Here is a 21,044-nt window from a genome sequence, read left to right as displayed (position 1 = left end):
CCGACCTAATTTCTCTGCGGCCTCCCGTGTCTAGGTGGCAGCTCTGGGACTGTCAGAGTCAGCAAAAGAAAATGTCACCCATAATTTTGAGAAAATGTCACCCATAATTTTAATTGAGATTATTTATAAAATAGTTTTCCTATAGAGAAACACGAGCGTGCCTTCTTTTCCTGCAAAACCTCCAAAAGCTTCTAGCCGCACGTGGCGGGCCTGGCTCCGGGTGTTTGTCCTCAGTCCTACAGGGCTCGGGGTGAAGGAACAGGTGGGATGGTTCCGATCAGTTGTTTCCACGAACGACGAAATGCAAAGCAGCGGGAGTCCTAATCCCCTTCCCTGACACCCGCTCAGCACTCTACAGTTTATAAGATGCTTTCGCACATTTGGCCCTGGTTTTGTTTGTCAGTGTCTGTTGTGGAAAATCCCCCTCGGAGGAAAATCCCCCCAAGAATGTGGCTGTGTAATCCTGGAGAACCTAACCTGGGAGAGCTTGAGCAAAAACTGACAAGGATTTCCAGAAATCAGAGCTGCCCAGGTTTGGTGAATCTGCAACATCAAAGTTTGCTGAGTCATACTGCGTTTCATGTCCACGATGACCGTAATTAGCATTTGCTGAGTGCTGGCGCTGTGCTGGGTGCCTCGTGTCCACTGTTTCATTTAGTCCTCATATGGGCTGCTGCAGCGGTGTCTGAGCCTACGTTATCTCCGCTGCATGGGTGAGGGCACCGAGGCCTGTGGGCAGAGAGGACACGCCGCGGTTACCCAGCTCGGAAAGGGTGGACGTGGGGATCGAACCCATGGACCTCTGACTCCAGAGTTTATCCTTTTCAACCACCACATCTCCAACTGGAAAATATTTGCAGTAAAAGGGTGAAGAGGAGGTCAGTGATGATGATGCATTGATGGTAGTGGTGGTGGTTGTGATGATGGCGATGATGGTGACGATGATGATGGTGATGGTGATGATGGTGATGGTGATGATGGTGATGGTGATGATGATGGTGGTAATGATGATGGTGGTGATGGTGATGATGGTGATGATGGTGATGGTGATAATGGTGACGGTGATGATGATGGTGGTGACAGTGATGATGATGGTGATGATGATGGTGATGATGATGGTGATGATAATGATGGTGATGATGAGGATGGTGATGATGATGATGATGGTAAAAATGATGGCCATGGTGATGATGATGATGGTTATCATGATGGTGATGATGATGATGATGGTGATGATGATGATGATGGTGGTGGTGATGATGGTTATGGTGATAGTGATGATGGTGGTGGTGATGATGGTAAAAATGATGGTCATGGTGATGATGGTGATGGTGATGATGATGATGGTAATGATGATGGTGGTGATGATGAGGATGGTGATGATGATGATGGTTATCATGATGGTGATGATGATGATAATAGTGACAGTGATGATGATGGAGGTGGTGATGGTGATGATGATCATGGTGATGATGATGGTCATGGTGATGACAGTGGCCATGGTGGTAGTGGTGATATCATCTTTGAGAACAGCCAAAAAATCAGATCTTATAAATAAGGAAGTTGGAGAAAGACAATGGTATTTTTGACCCAAAAGGAGTTGTTAATGAATTGAAAAGATTGACTTATTTCCCTCCTTGTGGATTCACTCTGAGTGTAGCTCCGAAGGCAAACAGCCCAATATCTCCAACGTGGGCACCTCCTAGGGGTAGACTGAGGTCTTCTCCAGCCGTCCCAGTTTGCCTGGGCTGAGGAGGTTGCCTAGGCTGGGATGTGGGACTCCCGATTCTAACGCTGAGCCAGTCTGGGCAAACCCGGGTGAGTGGGTCACCCTTTCCCCAGACTGACTCTGGGGTTGCAAGCAGGACGTGTATGGGCCGCTGAAGTTATTATTGCTTTACACGTGGAGACTGGCAATGGGAAATTTTTTGTCTGAATCTGGCCTTAAGACAAATTTTGTTTATCATCCATATTTATCATTTGAGAGACTTCACACAAATAAATCTGGATTTCTGGCTTCTCTTGAAAGAATTATATCTGGCAACCCACAGCCCACAAGGCAGCCACCGAGGAGCTGAATGGAGGCTGCACCCCTGTCTGTTGTGGGCCGGGCACGAACCAGGGTTACGACAATGTCTACCACGTCCGTCTCACCTGCTTGTTTTGCCTGCCCCACCTCTGTCTGCATTTCACTGGAAATAATGCGTATAATTAGCACAGTGCTTGGCATGGGGGAAGTACTCAGGGACACAACCGTTTTAATTTCTGATTCCTGCTTAACAATTACACCTCTCGTCTCAAGAGTGCTACAGTCATCCAGCAATAAACATGAAGCACTGCCGCCCGCTGCAGTGTGGACTAGCCTTGGGAACATCACCCTAAGTGAACGAAGCCAGTTGCAAAGGACCGCACTGCGTGAGTCCATTTACATGAAACTGCAGAAAAGGTAAATCCACAGCGACAAGCAGTAACGCAGTGGCTGCCCAGGGCTTGGAGGGATGAGGGGGTGCAGCTAAGGTAGGCGGAGTTTCTCTTTGGGGTGATGCAAACGTTCTGAAATGCATTGTAGAGATGCCTGCACGAGTCTGAATCTTCCACAACCATGGATTTTCATACTTTTTTAATGGGGGAATTGCAGGGTGTGTGAATTATATCTCAACAAAGCTTTAAAAAAAAAAAAAAAAAGGGCAGCAGCCTAGCTCTGGTGCCAGCGCAAAAGCCACAGCCTCTGTGGGGATGAGGGCCGAAGAGGTGACGAGTAAAGCACAGAGGGCTGCCAGAGGGAGGCGCGAGACCACCCATAGCTGGACTATGCAGAGTCTGAAGACCAAGAGCCGAGCTCGAGTCCCGACGCGTGTGGTTTCTCCTTCACGCAATGCGCTAGCTGCAGCCTCCTGCCTGCGTCTCTGCTGCCGTCCCTGCCGGGACATGTCTCCTATTGCCTTCCTCACCGGTCCGTAGTCAGCATCTCCTTCGACCATGGTAAGACATATTCTCCCAGTGTCCCTGCGAGGCCTGCAGCGGGTGGCATTGTCCTTCAAAGAGACACGTCCAAGACAAGCCCTAACCCCCGGTACCTGCGAATAGGACCTGACTCGGAAATAGGGTCTGCAGATGAGCTCAAGGTGAGGACCAGGATGAGAGCATGCTGCATCGGGGTGATCCCTAAACCAATGACAAGCATCCTTATAAGAGACAGAAAGGGGAGGGAGACAGAGACACACAGGGGGACACCATGTGAAGATGGTGGCTGGGATCGGAGTGATGCCGCCACATGCTGGGCATCGCGAGGATTTCTGGCCACCACCAGCAGACGGAAGAGGCGAGGACGGACCCCCCCACGAGCCGTCAGAGAGAGCAGCATCCTCCCAACACGGTGCTGTTGGAGCCACGAGAGGATGAATCTCTTATTATCGTTTGTGGGGACGTGTTATAGGGTACCCAAGCTTGGCACCGGTGTCTTCCCCTTGGTATAGGGAAGGACGCTGAGCCGCAGCACGGTCAGATAACCCTCCCAGGACACACAGGTGCCGAGGGGCAGGCTGTGGCCCGAATCGGGTGACCTGGCCCCCCGTGGGCTGCCAACCTCCCTGCCACGGTGCAGGCCAGCCGGGCGAAAACCGAGGAGGGTTCTGGCAAGTGTCCCACGGACAGGAGCCGCGTGTGCCTGGGTCTGCCTCGCCCGAGTCTCTGCTCGTTCACTGTCATCGTCTCTCAGCAACCCTCGGAGAATTCCTGTTTCTTGAATTTACCAGAAAAACTCAAGGAGTCGACAAACTCGTTCTTTCCTTGAATCACTTAAAAAGACAAGATCCTTTTTTTTTTTCTTTTCCGCCCCAGAGGCTTTTATTTGTCCAATATGTCAGGAGCACCATGTGAGCTGAGGGATTTGGTGACCGGATTACTGCTTGTGCTTCCCAAAATTAAACCTGCAGAGCCGGGCTGGGGCACAGGAAACTGGAATGTTTCTCCACGAATTTGCAAAAGGTTGGAATGAATCGTAGGGATCGGCGCCGGGCAGCGGGGGGTGGTGGGTGGCCTCCCAGCGGCTGCCGTCTGGAGGTGCCCGTTTGATGTGGACCCCACGTTCCGGGGGGCCCTCTCGGATGCCTGGGCAGACACGCCCGTTAACCATTGAGGGGGGAGGTGATGAAACCTCGCCCGGGGAGCCGGGCTCCTGGAGGGCAGAGAACAGCCACCCGGGGAGGGGCAGCAGTTTGCACGCTTGGCCGAGGGAAGCACAGGTGTCCATTTGCAGCCCTCAAAATCTCGGTACCAGACGCCGTGTTCGCTGGGATGGACCACAGGCAGGATGTCTTACAATTCCATTTCACAAGCAAGCGTGGAAGGGCAGCATGTTAAGTACTCCTGATTATATGCATTTTGATAGTGAATGTAAGTGTCCAGTAACGTAAAACAGTTACTGTTTTGTTTGCTGCATCAGCTCTTTCTGACTGCATGTCCCATTTTCTCTAGATTTCCATTGATTTCAGTTATTTATTTATTTATTTATTTTGGGCTGGTAATGAACCAAAATGCCTCCTTTTCATCCTATTATCTGGTTCTTTTCAAATTCTCCAACGTAAAGATCAAGTCAATGTCAGAGCAATGATTCGATGCATTTGAGCCAAGAAGAAGAAATATCTACATATAAAATTTTTTAAAAAATGAGTTTTAGCCAAAACTTAAAATAGTAATTATACCTGAAATGTGAATGGAATTAAAACACTCACTACCAGCTGGGCGCGGTGGCACATACCTGTAATCCTAGCACTCTGGGAGCACGAGGCGGGTGGATTGCTCAAAGTCAGGAGTTCGAAACCAGCCTGAGCAAGAGCAAGACCCTCTCTCTACTAAAAAAAAATAGAAAGAAGTTAATTGGCCAACTAAATATATATAGAGGGAAAAAATGAGCCAGGCATGGTGGTGCATGCGTGTAGTCCCAGCTACTCGGGAGGCTGAGGCAGGAGGATTGCTTGAGCCCAGGAGTTTGAGGTTGCTGTGAGCTAGGCTGATGCCACAGCACTCTAGCCCGGGGAACAGAGTGAGACTGTCTAAAAAAAACAAACAAAAAAACACTCACTATCGTTAGTCATTGGGGAAATTAAAGCCATAATGACGTATCACCTCCCACGCACCAGAATGGCTAAACTGGAAGCGGCAGACAATACCAAGAGTTGACGTGGAGCTGGGCGAGCTGCTTTGGTGGTGGGAATGTGGTTGAATGAAAATTCGTTAGAGAACAGTTTGGCAGTTTCTTAGCACATGAAATGTGCACTTGTCACACAACCCAGCAATTCTACTCTCGGGTACCGAGGACAATTAAAGACACCCATCCACTTGGAGACAGGTAGGCAGGTGTTATTATGCAACATTATTCATAATCTCCCCAAACGGAAATCAATCCATGTGTCCCACAGCTGGTGAAAGAATAAACAAAGTGCGGCATCACCATTCAAACACTTACTTGGCGGTAAAATAAAGCAATAAATTAAAATAAATGTAAAACTCTTTGGAAATAGAATAAGAAAAAAATCTGGGATGAGATTGGGCAAGCATAAAAAAAAATCACATATTGTAGGATTCCATTTATAGGAACTTCCTAGAAGAGGCAAAACTATAGGGACAGAAAGCAGATCAGCGATTGCCCGGGGCTGGATGTTGGAGCAGAGATTAATTGCAAATCGCACAAGGGATTTGTGCGATTTGGTGATGGAAGTGTTCCAAAACCGGATTGTCTCAAAGGTTGCACAAGTGTATAAAGTTACCGAAACTCACTGACTGTGCTTAACCACTTCGGAACGAGCGTCGACTACAGTCGACAGCCACAGGCGAACGCGCACAGCCAAGTGTCAACTTTAGCCGACAGCCGTGATAGGAAGGCGCACAGCCGAGCGCCCACCTTAGCCCACAGCCAACAGCTTCCACTTTTACAGCTTGTATCTCTGCCGTCGCGGTGTGTACGTTCAGCTGATAAGTCACTACGACTCTGTGACCTTTTTAACAAGTCCTAAGTAGGAATTATCATAGTTATTTTCCTAAAGCTGCCTGTAAAGTCAAACAAGCTTTCAGTGCTCTCAAGCTTTCCTCATCACACGAGAGCAAGACGGGCGCGCCGTCAGTGCACAGCACAAGCCACCGTGCGGACCGTGAGCGCGGCTGTGGGCGAGGTGTCGTGGCCGGTGAGCGCCGTGCCCAAGTGGTGAAAATGGTTAGATTTTGCGGCATGTGTATTTCGCCTCCACGGGGCTCTGGAGCAGGTGACCACGCACGCTCCCGTCCTGCGCTGATCAGCCGTGTGAGCGGTGGGTTGTTTTTGTTCAGAAAAGTTGGTACAAGTGAAACATCTGTTTGCTGGGCACGCTGTGTGGCCGGGCTCTGCCGCTAGGGGGTAGTGTCATCGTCTAGTCGTGGGGCAGATGCTGGGCGTTCTGTCTGTAGTTGGGGTCGAGGCAGATTCACGGGGTTTCTTGATAGACCTGGGCAGGCAATGCCGAAAGGGAAAACGTGTCCCCTGTGCTAACAACTGCAGGGGAATTCACAGGGCACTGAGATGCATGAACTTTCTGGTCTTCCCCGAAAGAGGCAGCCCGTAGACTCTGCGAGGACCTCTGGTCCGGCGAGAGCCTCTAACCCCACCGGACAAAGCCTGAAGACCAGACGTGGTTGCGGCCAAGCCACCGTCCATGGAGGGCCTGGGTGGCCCATGGGGCTGTGGATCCACCCAAGCCCAGCGCAGACTCCTGCCTCTCCCAGCCTCGCCCCAGCTCGGGGTGGAATCCCAGCTGGATCCTTCCCATCCTTGGCTGGCGAGACACAAGGACAGGAACCGGCTCCTGGTCTCCACTCATCAGCATCTCCCTGACAAAACACGGAGAAGCCCTGACTGTGCCTGGTCCAGTCCTGGTGCCCGCCCGCCCGTGCTATGGGGCACCCGAGACCCTTCCTGCAAATTCCCCCGTGGCTTGAGTTACCCAGAGATCAACTCGGCGCTCACACCGGCAAATCCCCGCCGGGTGAACGCTCTCTACGTGATTTTACGAGCACCGAGGAATCCTGCCGCCAGCGTTCTCTTCCCCGATGCCCGACCCGTGCTGTGCTGGCTCCAAGAGCACCGTCGCCAGCTCACCCCTCCCTGCCGTGTCTCCCTTTATCCGAGCTTCTCTGCGGAATGCTGGCGTTCCTGGCGGAGTCAGCATCTGAGTGCAGTCCAACGGCCGTGAGCGTGAGCGTGAGCGCTGGGCAGCTCTCTCGCGCCCGGGGATACGCCAGCCTGGCTCCCCCGGGTGACCCACCGGCACCTGTCCGGCCAATCCCAGATGGGATTGCAGGCACGTGTGACAGGGCCAAGGTGTACTTTTCACACTCACCACGGTGTGGGACGCATCGTCCTGGGCTCTCCTCCAGGCAGTGACTCGGGGATTCCACTGGCACCGTGCCGTGGCACTGCCAGCCCAGACAGACTGTCCCTTTGGGGAGAGAGAAAGCAGCAAACTGGCAGTCTGGCTCCCCCCTGCCTCTGCCCAGAAGGGATGCACATCATCTGCACTCAGACATTGTCGGCTGCAAGGGGTCAGCCGGGGACACAGACCCTTCCTTGTCGCTCAGCAAAGAGAGGAGATCCAGGGCTGGTTGCACACCCAAAACGTCACCCAGGCCGGATACCCCCAGCCGATTCTGCCTCCTTCGTAATATCGCCAGGCAGGCTCTGCCCCCAGGACTGGCCTCGGAAACACCCTCGATCTCATGGCAACGGCACGTGTTTATACGTAAGCGATGCACGGTGTTGAAAACAGTGAAAGACGCCGCAACGTTGGGGAAACAAAGTGTGTGTTCCTCAGGCGCCTCCTTTCTCGACTGGATTACACAAACGTGGCCGTGTCTCGGGGAAGCTGATGCCACGTACTCCGCGTGGGCCACCCCAAAGGACAATCTGTTTAATATGTCACTTACAGCGCCAGCTTAAATTGAATCGCTCTCTTGTTATAGACGCACGTTTCGGAATAGAGTCTCTCTACTCAGCAAATTGACAGATAAGTGAAGTTTGTCTCCTGCACCGCAGCTTGCGCTGGGGAGGAATTGGAAGTAAATGAGGTGGGGTTTGGGTTTCCCCGTGGTGACAGGACCCAGAATTATTGTTCTGTTCCTGCAGGGCCTGCAGAGCTGTGAGCTGTGTCCTGGGGGAGGGAAGGGAATTTGCTCCGCGGCCGTCTGAGATGAGATGTGCTGCTCTGCAGGATCGATCTGCTAAGTGGTTTACTGTTGCGAGCCTGTTTCTTCCGCGGGGGCTGCCGGCAGAGAGTCGGGGCTGCGGCGGGGAAGAGCGGTGAGGCTTGTTTTTAACTCCGTGTGACTGACTTGGGCGGCACAGCTCTCCAGGGACAAAAGGCCGCTCACGCCTGGGCCCCTGCAGGTCCTTTCTGCAAGGACGACTTTCCTTTTTATACGCTGACCTCTTTGCCCTTGGGCTCTCCAAGGACCCCCAAGGAAGCCCATGAATACTCCACGTGAGAGTCTCACTCAAAGGTCATTGGAATAGAAATGTATAAAACATTTTTAACCCTTTGCACTCGCTTGCTTTTTTCTCGATTTCTTTATTCTACTCGGGATTTAATTTTCTAAATACCCCAGATTTTACAAAGCACGGCAGTAGAATAAAAAACTGGAGTTTCTTTTCATACCAACTTATTTATTTGGATTTTTTTATATTTCAAATTATTGATACATTCAAAGGGCAATTTTAATCTCTATAATTTTTGTTAACCTTGTCGAGTCACACTTGACATCTGAGTGCAAAGGGTTAAAGATTTTTTATAAAAGGTCATTGCTGGACCACGTCCATCGGGAGAAGAAGGGGGGGTCACTGTGGCCGCTGAGAGGACACCTGGGACATTGCAGAGGGAGTCTCAGCAGTTACTGAAATTCCCCATGTGGTGAGCCGGGACATGGGTGATAGTAGAACTCTATCAGCTGAAGTGGTGGGAGCTCCGACCAATCAGGACAGAGCAGGGGTGTAGCACTGACCAATCAGAAAGGAGCTGGAGGTGATCTCCGCCTGTCAGCCCCAGACACAAATCCCCGGCCACAGGGTCTGGTGTGCGAATCGTTCTCTGCCCTGTCCCACGCCCTGATTTCTAACTGCACCTTCCATCCTGTCTGCGTTCAGAAACTCGTCTAGCCCAGTCTTTCTTGGGGTTTCAGCCCCCGTCATGGTTTTGGGGGAGTCATAGTTTTTGAATCTCCTACTGCCCAAGGCAGGGCTGTGGCTTGGGGAAAGATTTTGTTTCACGACCTTGACACACACGCGTTGCCCTGCGCTGTCCGTTGTTCCTGGAGCACGGGCTCTTTACGTCTGCGGGTGTCTCTGGCCGAGTGCGGGGCCCTGGCCTCGTTCCCAAGGCCGGCGAGGTCGGGCAACACCTGCGTCCGGGACCTCAGTCCCGCTCCCCAGGGAAACGGGCCGAGGTCCCTCTTCTTCTTCCTTATTTATGCAAGGCCGTCTTCAAAGAGTGCCGTGCCCCAAATTCCTTTCTCCTAAATGCTTTTAGAAACGGGAACCGGAACGACTTGCAAGTGGTTTTCCTTATTCAACCGGGCCCCGTACGTCTGTGGAGCAGTTACCACGCACAGCCGCTGGGCCAGGCACCGGGGGTGGAAGGGTGCGCGAGAGACACATCTTCCCTTCTTGGAGCGGAGCGGGAAAGAAGGCGAGCAGCCCTTCTCATCTGCCCCACGAGAGCTCTAGTGCTCCACAGGAGAGATCGGGGCCGATGGTTCTAAAGGAAATAGAGTCGCAAGAAATTCAGGATGGAATTCGGGGGTTGGAGAGTGACAATGATGTTCCAGGAGAAGACGACTTCACTCTATTTGAATCAGTGTAGATGGTTGTACCGTACTTAAAAAAAAATAGCACATCCTCTGAAAATAAGCCCTAGGGTGTCTTCTTGAGGAAAAATAAATATAAGACCCTGTCTTATTTTCGGGGAAACATGGTAACAAAGTCAGCTGGTTAATCAGATGACACTCCTTTGGTTTTCTCTGCCCTGAATCCAGAACCTTCCTTTCAAGCTAATCAGCACAGCCATTGGCTGCCGGGCTTCACGGGGAATCAGAGACGGGAACCACGGAAGGACAGGCATTGGCATCTACAAGGAGGAGGCCCCGGCTCCACCACAGAGAATGACCTGACACTCAGGGGTCAGGAGAGCCCCTTGGGCACAAGACGCCCCTTCTTCCCCTTCGTGCTGCAAAAATGCTCTTGTTCAGGGATCAGCAAAGTTGTTCTACATAGGGCTGGCGAGTAAATATTTTCAGCTTTGCAGGACACACAGTCTCTGTTGCACATTCTTTTTCTTTTCTTCCTTTTTTTTTTTTTTTACAAGCCTTGACAAGTGTAAAAATCCTTCTTGGCTCACAGATTCACAGAAAATCACACACCGGCAGGATTCGGCCTCTGCGCCGTATTAATCGATCTGTGGAATCCAACGCGACGTGCTCCTCTCTCCATAAAAACCCAGCCCTTTGCTTTCTCTTTCCAAGAAACAGCACGTGGTTGCCATCTCTCTTCTCAGCCTTTACTCTGAATGGGTAAATAGTAGACTTGCCTATCAAGTGAATTCGCGCTAAGTTACCTTCTTCAGGGGGAACGGGACAGGCTTGGTCTGCAGTCAGCCCCACGAGCCCCCGGAGGGGACGGAGCACAACAGGCTGGGCTCTGCGTGCAGACACCTGCCCAGGGGCAGGTGCAGGTGGAGCACTCATCTGGGAGGAGCTCATGGGGGTGGGCTGCTTCTCTGGCTGCAGGTGGAAGGAAGTGGAAGCCTGGACTACTGGAGAGTCACATCTGATGTCAGGAAATGAGTCCCAGAGGAACGGAAGCTGTGCGTGTCCAGTCCAGCGTGAGGTCCATGCGGCCACCTGTCTGCTCACTCCCGGGGTCCCCAGTGGGCAGGACCAAGGACAACCCCTGGGCAGCCTCGGGTGGGAGTGTCAAAGAAGAACAGGTGCAGACTCTCCGTCTAGCAATTTCACATCCAGGATCGGAGACTAACGAGCCCTGGGTGCTCACACACACGGAGAGATTTAGCTGCGTGTGAAGGCAAAGAATGTGAAACGCTCTAAATTTCCACCGACAGGGAAATGGAGAAGTAAAATACGGAAAAGGAACGTGATGGGACTGCAGCCAGTCTTTAAGACAGATGACCTGGATCGGTACGCAGATCCGGATCTAAATAGGGACCAGTGGTCCAGGATACAGACGGTGGGTTGCGAAAACATCATGTTGAGCTGGGAAAAAAACAAGTAAGCTGATGAAAGCCCAATCTGATATAGAAACTACATAAAACATGCTTGTATAAAATAAGGAAGCAGGAGACAATGCCGTATTTTCTTTACAGAGACACGGATATTCGGTAAAAGTGTAAAATCACAAACTGGAAGGATACACCCAAATTCCCGATGGCGGTTGCCTCCGGGGAGGGAAATCGAGGCACAGAGCTGGAGGAAAAGACAGAGGAGAGTTCAAAGTTAGCAGTCAGGTTTTCTCTCTTTCATAAAAGAAAAAAAAAAATCTGAAACAAATACAAAAAGTGCTCGTTTTTAATGCATTATATGTGTGCTTCGATGTGGGCTACACATTTGACTTGTTTTGATTTGGTTTTCTATTCCTCCCCCGACACGGCCCCAGTTTTCAGAGAAAAAAAGAGAGATTCAGGTGGGAAAATCTGGCTCCCCTCCCTCCACCCACCGCCGGACTCGAGACACCGGAGAGTAAGAGCTGCCCTTTCAGTCAACTTGGACTTTGTTCCCAGCCCTGACAGGCGATCCATAAACATTATCCGATGCCATCTCCACAGCGGCCCTAATTATTCCCCCGGTTCACAGTGGAAGAAACGGATGCTTGGAGAATTTAAATACTAGCAGGAAGAGGGCAGCGCCGGGACCGAAGGCTGCTCCGTCTCGAGTCCCCTACCGGGCAGTCGTGGCCCAGAACAAGCGCACGTGGCAGCCAGGCTAGACCTCCCATGGGCAGTGCACCCTGGGCAAGCCAGCCACCCAGCTCGTGCCTCGGTTTCCCCATCTGTCACCTGGGGATAGCTCGTGCCTCAGTTTCCCCATATGACACCTGGGGATAGCAAGACTCCCTGCTTCATTGCAGCATGTTTACGGCGGTGATGAGAGTATTTAGCCACAACTAGCAGGCACCAGGAGGTCCCCAAGTGTCACTTTTTTTTCATCTTTTTATTAACTGCTACCTCTTCCTGACTCCCAGACACATGAATGGAGAAAGGTGGTTTTTCTGCTGTCTGGGACATTTTAGATTAAGCTCACCTTTTGCTCAGACCCGCCTGGGATTTGAACCCCCGCCCCACCTTGGTCCACTAGGCTGGTGTCTGGTCTCTGAGCCGCAGGTGTGTTTAGGCTCAGTCCCAGCTCCAGGGTGAGTCACAGCAGCTGGCTTGTCTGAGGCCACGCGGCCCGCCCAGAGTCAAGTCCTGGTCTCAGCCTGGCCGTGGCCTTTCCACGGCTCTGGCCTCATCCCTCACTTCTTTCTTTCTTTCTTTCTTTCTTTCTTTCTTTCTTTCTTTCTTTCTTTCTTTCTTTCTTTCTTTCTTTCTTTCTTTCTTTCTTTCTTTCTAATTGAGATATAATCCACGTGCCATAAAATGCACCATTGGAAAGTACACAATTCAGTGGTTCTTAGTGTTTGCAAGGTCGTGCAACCACTGCCGCTATCTACTTCCAGAACAGTCTCATCGCAGCAAAAGGAAACCCCGGAACCCGTTGAGCAGCCCCTCCCCCGGCCCTCCCCCAGCCCGAGGCCAGCACTAATCTGCCCCCTCCGTCTCTGTGGATTTGCCTGTCCCGGGCATTTCCTATGAGTGTAACTATATGAAGTGTAGCCTTGGTGTCTGGCTTTTTTTCACTTAGCATAACATTTTCATGATCCGTCCACGTTGCAGCATGTATTCATCCTTTTTGATAGCCGACTAGTATTTCATTGCGTGGACATAATGCATTTCCTCGCTACTTCCTACTCTGCACGAGGACCCTCAGAGGACATTCACAGTGGGGTATTTCACACCCACCCAGGGGCTAAACGCCCCATCTCTCCGGCCAGCCGGAACCGCCCCCCCAACGTGATTCTAGTCCGTTCACACTCCTGAGCCCTTTGAACACTCCAGAAGCAATTCTGTGCCCTTTATTTATTTAAAAATTAAAAATACAATTCACCCTAAAGACGGCCGGGCCAATTTACATTTATGAGGGCGAATCGAGCAACCAAGCACGGTTTCCCAGAAGCCTCGGGCTTTTGTCAAATGTGATACGACGGTGATTGAACGTACCCCGTGTTATTGATTCTTTGCGGCCGAACAGAGCAGTTCTCTGATTTATGATGAAAGGGGTGGAGGCAGAGAGAACGGAGTGGAGGCAGAGCAGAAACATTTGACGACACAAAAAGCTCCCAGGTGCAAGTCGTGTTCTGCGAGGCCCTCAGGTGACGGCGTTGGTGAGCTTTCTCTGCTACCTGCTGGAGCCGGCAGGAATCGTACACCTCTGCACCTTCAGCAACAGGGCTGCCTTCTGTGATGCTTGACTGGTTGTGGCCCAGGTGGGGACAGAGGGAAGGCAGCCAGCAGTGTAAACTGTCCCCAGAGCGGCCCTAAGCCACCGGGTAAAGGGAGGCGGCATCTGCTCCCAGCCAGGCCACGCACAAGACATGTTCTTCTAGTTCCAGCTGGGGTCTGGGTAGGTTCCAGAAAACAATACTGATTTTTTATGTGCTGAAATAGTGCACAAGGCACACCCCTGCGGATGGGCCAAAAACGTATTTGGGGCCGGGCGCAGTGGCTCATGTCTGTAATCCTAGCACTCTGGGAGGCCGAGGTGGGAGGATCTTTTGAGCTCAGGAGTTCGAGACCAGCCTGAGCTAGAGCGAGACCCCGTCTCTACTGTAAATAGAAAGAAATTAGCCAAACAACTAAAATAGAAAAAATTAGCCAGGCATGGTAGTGCATGCCTGTAGTCCCAGCTACTCGGGAGGCTGAGGCAGGAGGATCGATTGAGCCCAGGAGTTTGAGGTTGCTGTGAGCTAGGCTGATGCCACGGCACTCTAGCCCAGGCAACAGAGTGAGACTCTGTCTCAAAAAAAAAAAAAGCATATTTGGGAGGTGCAACCAGACACATAGAATTCTGTGCCCTCTATGTCAAAATACACACACACAGGCACATGCACATGTGTGTACATACACACATGCACACACACACCTGCATGTACACGTGTGTATATATACACACGTGTACATACACATACCCGTGTACATACTCACAGGCACACACATTTTTATTTTAACGCTCTGCCTTCACCACCCCCTGCATCTTGGACTTGGACTTCCCAGCCTCCAGAACCGTGAAAAATGAATTCCTGCTGTTTGGAAGCTCCCCGGTTTGTGACATTTTGTTGTAGCAACCTGAATGGACTAAGACAGATGTCTAGGACTTGACAGTCGGGACGACAGTTAGAGATAAGGTAGCCCAAACGTTCATTTGTAAAGTGAGGAAATGAAGATTCCAAGAGGTGGAATCAGGGTGGTACCAAACATTAATGGCAAAGCGCCAAGTAGAACTAAGTAGAACTTGGGATTCCGGAGTTCCAGCGCCCAGCAAGCAACTTACCCCAGAGTTATTTGTCAAGAGAGTTATCTTTAAATACAGAGAACTTCTTTCGTGAGGCATAGGCAGTTTGTCCTGGTGGTCAAGGTTTCCTTTTATCATTTGTTATTTCTGTGTCTGTTAATTCTCTGCTCCTGAAATTAATATTCATCAGTGAAAAATACCTAATGTCCGGCCAGTCTTGATTTCAGAGAAATGCAATTTAGGTGTTGGGAGTGTGTGTGTGTGTGTGTGTGTGTGTGTGTGTAAGACTGCAACAGCCGTTAGAAAGCGAATCACAATTAATCCAGGAGGAGTGTGCTGCCTTAATGAAGCCATTAGCCAAAGCCCATTCCGAGAGAGAGAATGTGAAGACGGAACCGCGAGCACATTACCTGTAATGAACCTGCGCATGGACTTGGGGAATTTCTGCGGTATTCTTAGCATGCGTAATGGCCGCTGCGCACGCTGCCCGGGTTGCAGCCCAGCCCCAGGAACCCGGAGACGCAGCCGAGGGTTGTTTAACTGCCGGCCGGCCGACGTGCGAGCATCAGAGAGAAGCCGAGACTCTGCTTGTGGCTCATAACTCTTTCAACTGTGCTCTTGTTTAATGCAGAAGGTCATGTTGGTGTCAATTGCTTCCCCGGAGAAAGCACAGAGGAAATCTCTTGCCCGCTTCAAACCGGAGCAGCGATTCCGGAGAGAGGCTTCGGGAGAAATTGGCCCGAAGGTGAAAGGTGTCGCCAGGTGCCCCAGAGCCAAACGACCTTTTCCACTCTCATCTGGCCGTAAAGAGTAGGATTGCCAAAGGGCAAGCAAGGGAGTGTCCCGAAAACTCAAAAAGCAGCTATTTTCTTCACCACTTTGCAAATCACGACTCGTGTATGAGAGGCGTGATGAGATTGAATAGCTCTGTGTGACGTCGGGGTGCACGGGCTACGCCAGAGTCCCATGGCTGTGATGGAATGCGCCCCATGGAGCAGCAGGGGACCACGGTTTGCTCTGCCTCAGTCTTCATTTAAAAGGGAAGCCCCAGTGGTCTGGCATCTGTTGCCCAAGCACAGGGATGGTAGGCATTTGGGGATAAAAATGACCTGACTTGTTGGTTGTGTGGTAGACATCGCTGCTGCTGCTGCTGCTGTTGTAGTTGTTTTTTGCCTGCCAGGAATCTATGCATCCTATATACTTCCAAGAGCAGGATCCCGATCTTTAAAAACTGCCTTTGTCCTGTTGCAATCAGTCGTGGTGGTGCTGTTGGGCCCAGCACCCTGCTCCCCTCTGGATAAGGACCCACGTGAGACCCGTCATCACGCCCTCCCTCCAGGGAACTTGCATCTTGGGAGGAGCCAGTGGCTCAGGCACAGAAATGGTGGGAGGCAGGCACACCGCCTCACTCTGGGACCATGCCCCTTATTTCCTGCTGTCCCCGTCCTCGAAGGTGACCTGGGCTTTGCAGAGCCTCATTCTGCTTTTCCTCTGATTCCCGCAGCAACCCGGGATCTAGGCAACGGGTACCTGTGTCAGTTGCCTGACGCCACTCTAACAAATTAAAGGGAATCCGCCATCCTGTCGTTCTGGAGGGAGGAAGCCGGAAATGGGTCTTCTGGGGCTACGGTGAAGGTGTCGACAGGGCCTGGAGCTCTGGAAGAAATGTCTGTTCCTTGCCTTTTCCAGCTGCGAGGGCCTGTCCCCATCTCTCGGCTCATGGCCGCGTCACTCTGACTGCTGCCTTGGTTGCCACACCCCCTTCTCCGCCCCTGACCCTGACGGCACCCTCTTATAGGGACTTTAGGGTTACGTTGGTCCCACCTGGATAATATAGGATGATCTCCTCCCGGTCAAGATCCTTAATTGCATCACAGTTGTGAAATCCCCTTTACCGTGTACGGAAACACAGCCTCGGGTCCTGGCATTTGGAGCACGGGTATCTTTTGCAGGGGGCCAAGCTAGGGCGCCCTTCAACCCACCACGGTCCCATCTTACTCAGGGTGCCCAGGGCTAGTTTCTGTTCCTTGCAGCCAGCACCCAACTAATGTGTTCCTTCTGCCTGGTCTCTGTAACAGAGGGAAAAACAAATAAGACATTTTTCAATTGTTGTCGGGAACTAGGAAGATGATCGTGCACAAAGCAAAAGCGAACTGCTGAACAGTCTTAGGAAACTGTTCCACAGAGAACGCACCTTTTGCGCAGGTTCCTGAGGTCAGCACTGCCGAGAGTCTTGTCTAAACGGGGACATCCCGGTGTTTGCCTCGGGAGGCCCCCTCTGCCCGGCACCCAGCAGAACTGAGCGTCCCCGTTGACCCAGGTGCGTCTGGTTCCTTTGCAGGACACGGAAATTCTGAACACCGCCGTCCTCACGGGGAAGACGGTGGCCTTGCCCGTCAAGGTGGTCTCCGTGGAGGAGGACAGCACCGTGACGGACATCTCCGAGTCGGTGGAGTGCAAGTCCGCGGACGAGGATGTCATCAAAGTACGTGAGTCCACGCCCACGGGGTTCTCTGGGGACTCTTACAGGGAAACACAAATGGGCAAAATATTAAAAATAAAAATGCATCTGCAGAGTGGCAGATGCCGTGAGGCAGCTGTTCAAGACCACCCTTCTACAGCAGAAGTTGGCAAATTACAAACCACAGGCCAGATCTCGTCCGCTGCTGTTTTGTAAATAAAGTTCCATCGGAACACAGCAACCACTCAAGTTTGTTTTCATACTGCCAGTGGCTCCCTCTGTGCTCCGACAGGAGAATTGAGTAGTTGGTAGAAACCATGAGGCTTGGAAAGTCCAATATATTTGCTGTTTTGCCCGTCCTGGAAAAGGGTTGCCCTGAGCAACGCCCGCCCCAGGGTCTTAGGTTTCTGCGGGAAGAACGGTAATCCCTGGTCTTTGCCGCCATTAGAACCCATGATGTTTGCTTAAAGGATAAGACAATGCAAGGACTTTTTCAGGCTCTACATTATGCATCTGGTCTCTGTATTCTTTGTAATCCTTGGAAATACACCTACATAAAACAAGGACCTAAGAAAAGCATCCAGGTGATCACTCCCCCCCACCCCCAAATAGAGTCTGACAGATAGCGATCAGTCTTTGCTCTGGTATCGAAAGCCCGGTGTCTGATTAGAAGAGAACCTTCTACAAACTGTTGCCGTTTCTGATTCACCCCAAAGTGATATATGGGCTAGTGATGGCCTTGAATCCAGAGTGCTTTGCAGAAAGACCACCAAGACTGGGAGGAAAAGGGGGTGGGGTTCTAAACCACACTGCCCAGTGAAAACACAACATGACCACATATGCAATTTTATAGCCACTTTCAAAAAAGCAAAAAAAAAAAAAAGTGAATTTAATTTTAATAATGCATTGTTTTACCAATTATATTAAAATATCATCATTTCCACATTATGAATATAACAATGATTAAGGAGATATTTTTTATTTATTTATTTTCTAATTTCAGCATATTACTGGGGTACAAATGTTTAGATTGTGTATTTTGCCTCTGCCCCGCCCGAGTCAGAGCTTCGAGCGTGTCCATCCCCCAGACGGTGCACACCGCGCCCATTAGGTGCGTTCCATTAGTCTACCTTCTTTTGAAAAGTTTCTGTTCATGTCCTTCCTTTGCCCACTTTTTGGTAGGGCTGTTAGACTTTTTTTTCTTGCTGATTTTCCTGAGTTCTACACAGATTCTAGTTATCAGCCCTTTATTGGAAGCAGATTTTTTCTCCCATCCTGTAGGCTGTCTGTTTGCTCTCGTGGTAGTGACTTTGGCTGTGCAGAAGCTTTTTCCGGTTTCGTCAGTTGACAAACTGTGTCCTGTGGAGCATAGTCTTTTGCAGTCCAGGGTCCAATCCAGGGTCACATGTCACGTGTCATTGTCATGTACTCTAATCCCCTTTAAGCTGAAGCAGTTCTTCCGCGTTTCCTTGTCTGTTAAGACGTGGAACATTTTTGTGGAATCCAGTCCTTGTCTAGCCTTTTTAATAAAATAGTCCTCATTCGGGGTTCTCTGATATTTCCTCACTTTTAGGGTTGGGTTTGCATGCCCGGCAAGGATGACTACGTAAGTGACAACTGTGTGTGTGTGTTTTGTCTAATTCATTGTCCTGAGTTGTTTTTTTTTTTTTTTTATCACCTTGAAATAGTTTTGGAGGTCTTCCTTCTGATTATGTGAGTAGTGTATGCTATTTGTCAAAAAATAAATAAATCAACTGTTTCAGAAAACTCCAAGAAAGAAGGAACCGCCCGTATTCCCCTCACCCTTAGAAAATCATTGCAAACATTTTGGAAGTCATTTATTTTACATATGTGCCCATACAGAGAGAGATAATTTTGTAAGAATGGGATCGTAGCATACATACCAGTGTTTGACCACATATTTATTGGCAAATCTATACACACACACACACAGGAGTTTTCCAGGCATTTCTGTTTTGCAGAAACGGGGTCATATCCCTTATGCATTTCTGCCTCCTCCTTCCTCTCACCCTGCAATGCATGAATTTCCCTGGAGCAGGGGGTTGCAGAGAGCGAAGCCAGGCCATTGTGCGGGGCCAGAGAGTCGTGAGAGCTGAGCAGGGCGGCGGGCCAGGTGTCCTGTGCGCAGGTTAACAGGATTCATCACATCCGAACGGGAGGGGACCTCGGCTGCTGGCCTCTGTGTCCATGCACATTCGAGACACGAAGGAGCTGTGCCTTGCCCAGCCATAGCCCCGGGGACAAGGGCAGGAAGAAGAACATGCGGCACAGGGAGGCACTTGCAAAGCCCCAGCAGCCCCCGAGGGGAATCTAATCCACACGCGTCCACGTTTTAAGGTCTTCGGGATAGAGCTGCGTCTGGCCGTGGCCGACACGGCGCAGACGACTGGATGGTGGTTTTCCTACCTGTGGTGTCTTCGATTCCACAATATCTAGTCAGCATTTTCCATAAAACCCATGGTAGTTCATTCAACAGAGGGGTGCCGGCTGTTCTCTGGCTACCATTCCGGTATTGGGGTGCTGCAAAAAATTTTAATCCGGTGTGGTCCGGGCCGTCGCGGGACCCCGAATTCTGGTGTCCGAGGGAGGCAGATATAACACATGCATGAGACTATTGCCAGGGTGATTAGGGCAGTGAAGGGTGCATAGAGGGTGCTGCGCCAGCCAGAGGGTGGCTTGGGGTGGTTGTGACTCTGCACGGGGTGGTCTCCAAGGAGGGGACATTCGAGCCAGTTAACAGGGGAAGTAACGAGGAAGAATTAGCGCCTTCCCTGGACTGCACCCCCAGTTTGCACAGTGCTCTGTGCACACCCTGTCCTCATGAGGCTGGAGCAGCGTGCTCCCGCCTGAGCGCCCCAGTCCCGCCTGCGCCGTCTACCATCTCCAGGAGCTCCCGCGGCCACGGGCCGCCAGGGGCCGCCCAGGACGGGGCCGGGATGCTGAGACTTCAAGCGTCATTAGAGAAAGTTCATCTATGGAGTCCCCAGCGCAGCCCGCCTGACCTCCGGGGCACGATTCCAGCTCATGGATCCCAGCGCAGAGCTAAAAATAACGCACTCGGGCAGCGCGCGGGCCTGGCTTTTCCCCGGTGACCGGCGGCGGCGCCTGCCTTAGCTCCGGTGCGTGGGGAGCAGCCGTGCTCAGCCAACGGCCCCGTCGTTCCCTGAGCTCGGGCTCCCGTCAGCACTAAACTTTCTAGGCATCAAGAAAGCCGTTGATTTCACAGGCTCCCAGCCCTTAAGAGAGAGGAGTTAGTTCTTTGGTAAGAGCCTGACGTGCAGGATGTCTTACCCCTCTGAGGCGACATCCCTCCCCAGGTAGGAAGGTGGGCAGAGGTTCCCGTTTGTGCTTGTCACGCTTGAGGGGCCTTGGAAGAAATGCTGGAAAGTCTTTGTTCTCAAGAGCCGTTTGTAGCCGGGCATGGTGGCCATGCCTGTAGTCCCAGCTTCTCGGGAGGCTGAGGCAGGAGGATCGCTCGAGCCCAGGAGTTTGAGGTTGCTGTGAGCGAGGCTGACACCACAACACTCACTCTAGCCTGGATGACAAAGCGAGACTCTGTCTCAAAAGAAAAGAAGAGCCGTTTGGTTCTCAGATGAAAGGAAATTAAAGAGAACAAAGAAATTCCTGGAATCCAGGAGTCCTGGGCTCCAGGTGAGGCTGGTGACGTTGCCCAGCCACGCCCCCTTTCGGGACCTGGGACCCAGGACCCCACCATAAGGGGAGGAAGCTCCTTCCATGAGGGGTTCTAGCCCCCACCTCCCCTCCATCCGGGGTTCAAAACGCAGTTTAAATGGCGAATTTAGAGCTCACACTCTGCCACTGAGGCGGTTCTCTTTGAGACTCGATTCCTTCATCTGCAAAGCGGGGGACGCCCGTACCTGCCTCATGCGATCGATCGTGTGCGTTCCGATGCAACAGTACCTGG

The 21,044-nt window shown here is 51.4% G+C and overlaps 1 protein-coding gene across 1 annotated transcript in view; it reads left to right on the top strand.

Moving 5' to 3' along the window:
• Window positions 1–21,044, top strand: part of TMEM132C (transmembrane protein 132C) — a 154,175-nt gene that overhangs the window by 112,060 nt on the left and 21,071 nt on the right. The window contains 1 exon segment of the mRNA XM_012784859.3: window positions 16,979–17,122. Within this exon segment, the coding sequence (XP_012640313.2) occupies window positions 16,979–17,122 (144 nt within the window).

The sequence above is a fragment of the Microcebus murinus genome, chromosome 22 (assembly GCF_040939455.1).
Source record: "Microcebus murinus isolate Inina chromosome 22, M.murinus_Inina_mat1.0, whole genome shotgun sequence".
NCBI classification, from domain to species: Eukaryota; Metazoa; Chordata; class Mammalia; order Primates; family Cheirogaleidae; genus Microcebus; species Microcebus murinus.
This window is presented reverse-complemented; position numbering and strand designations above follow the sequence as displayed.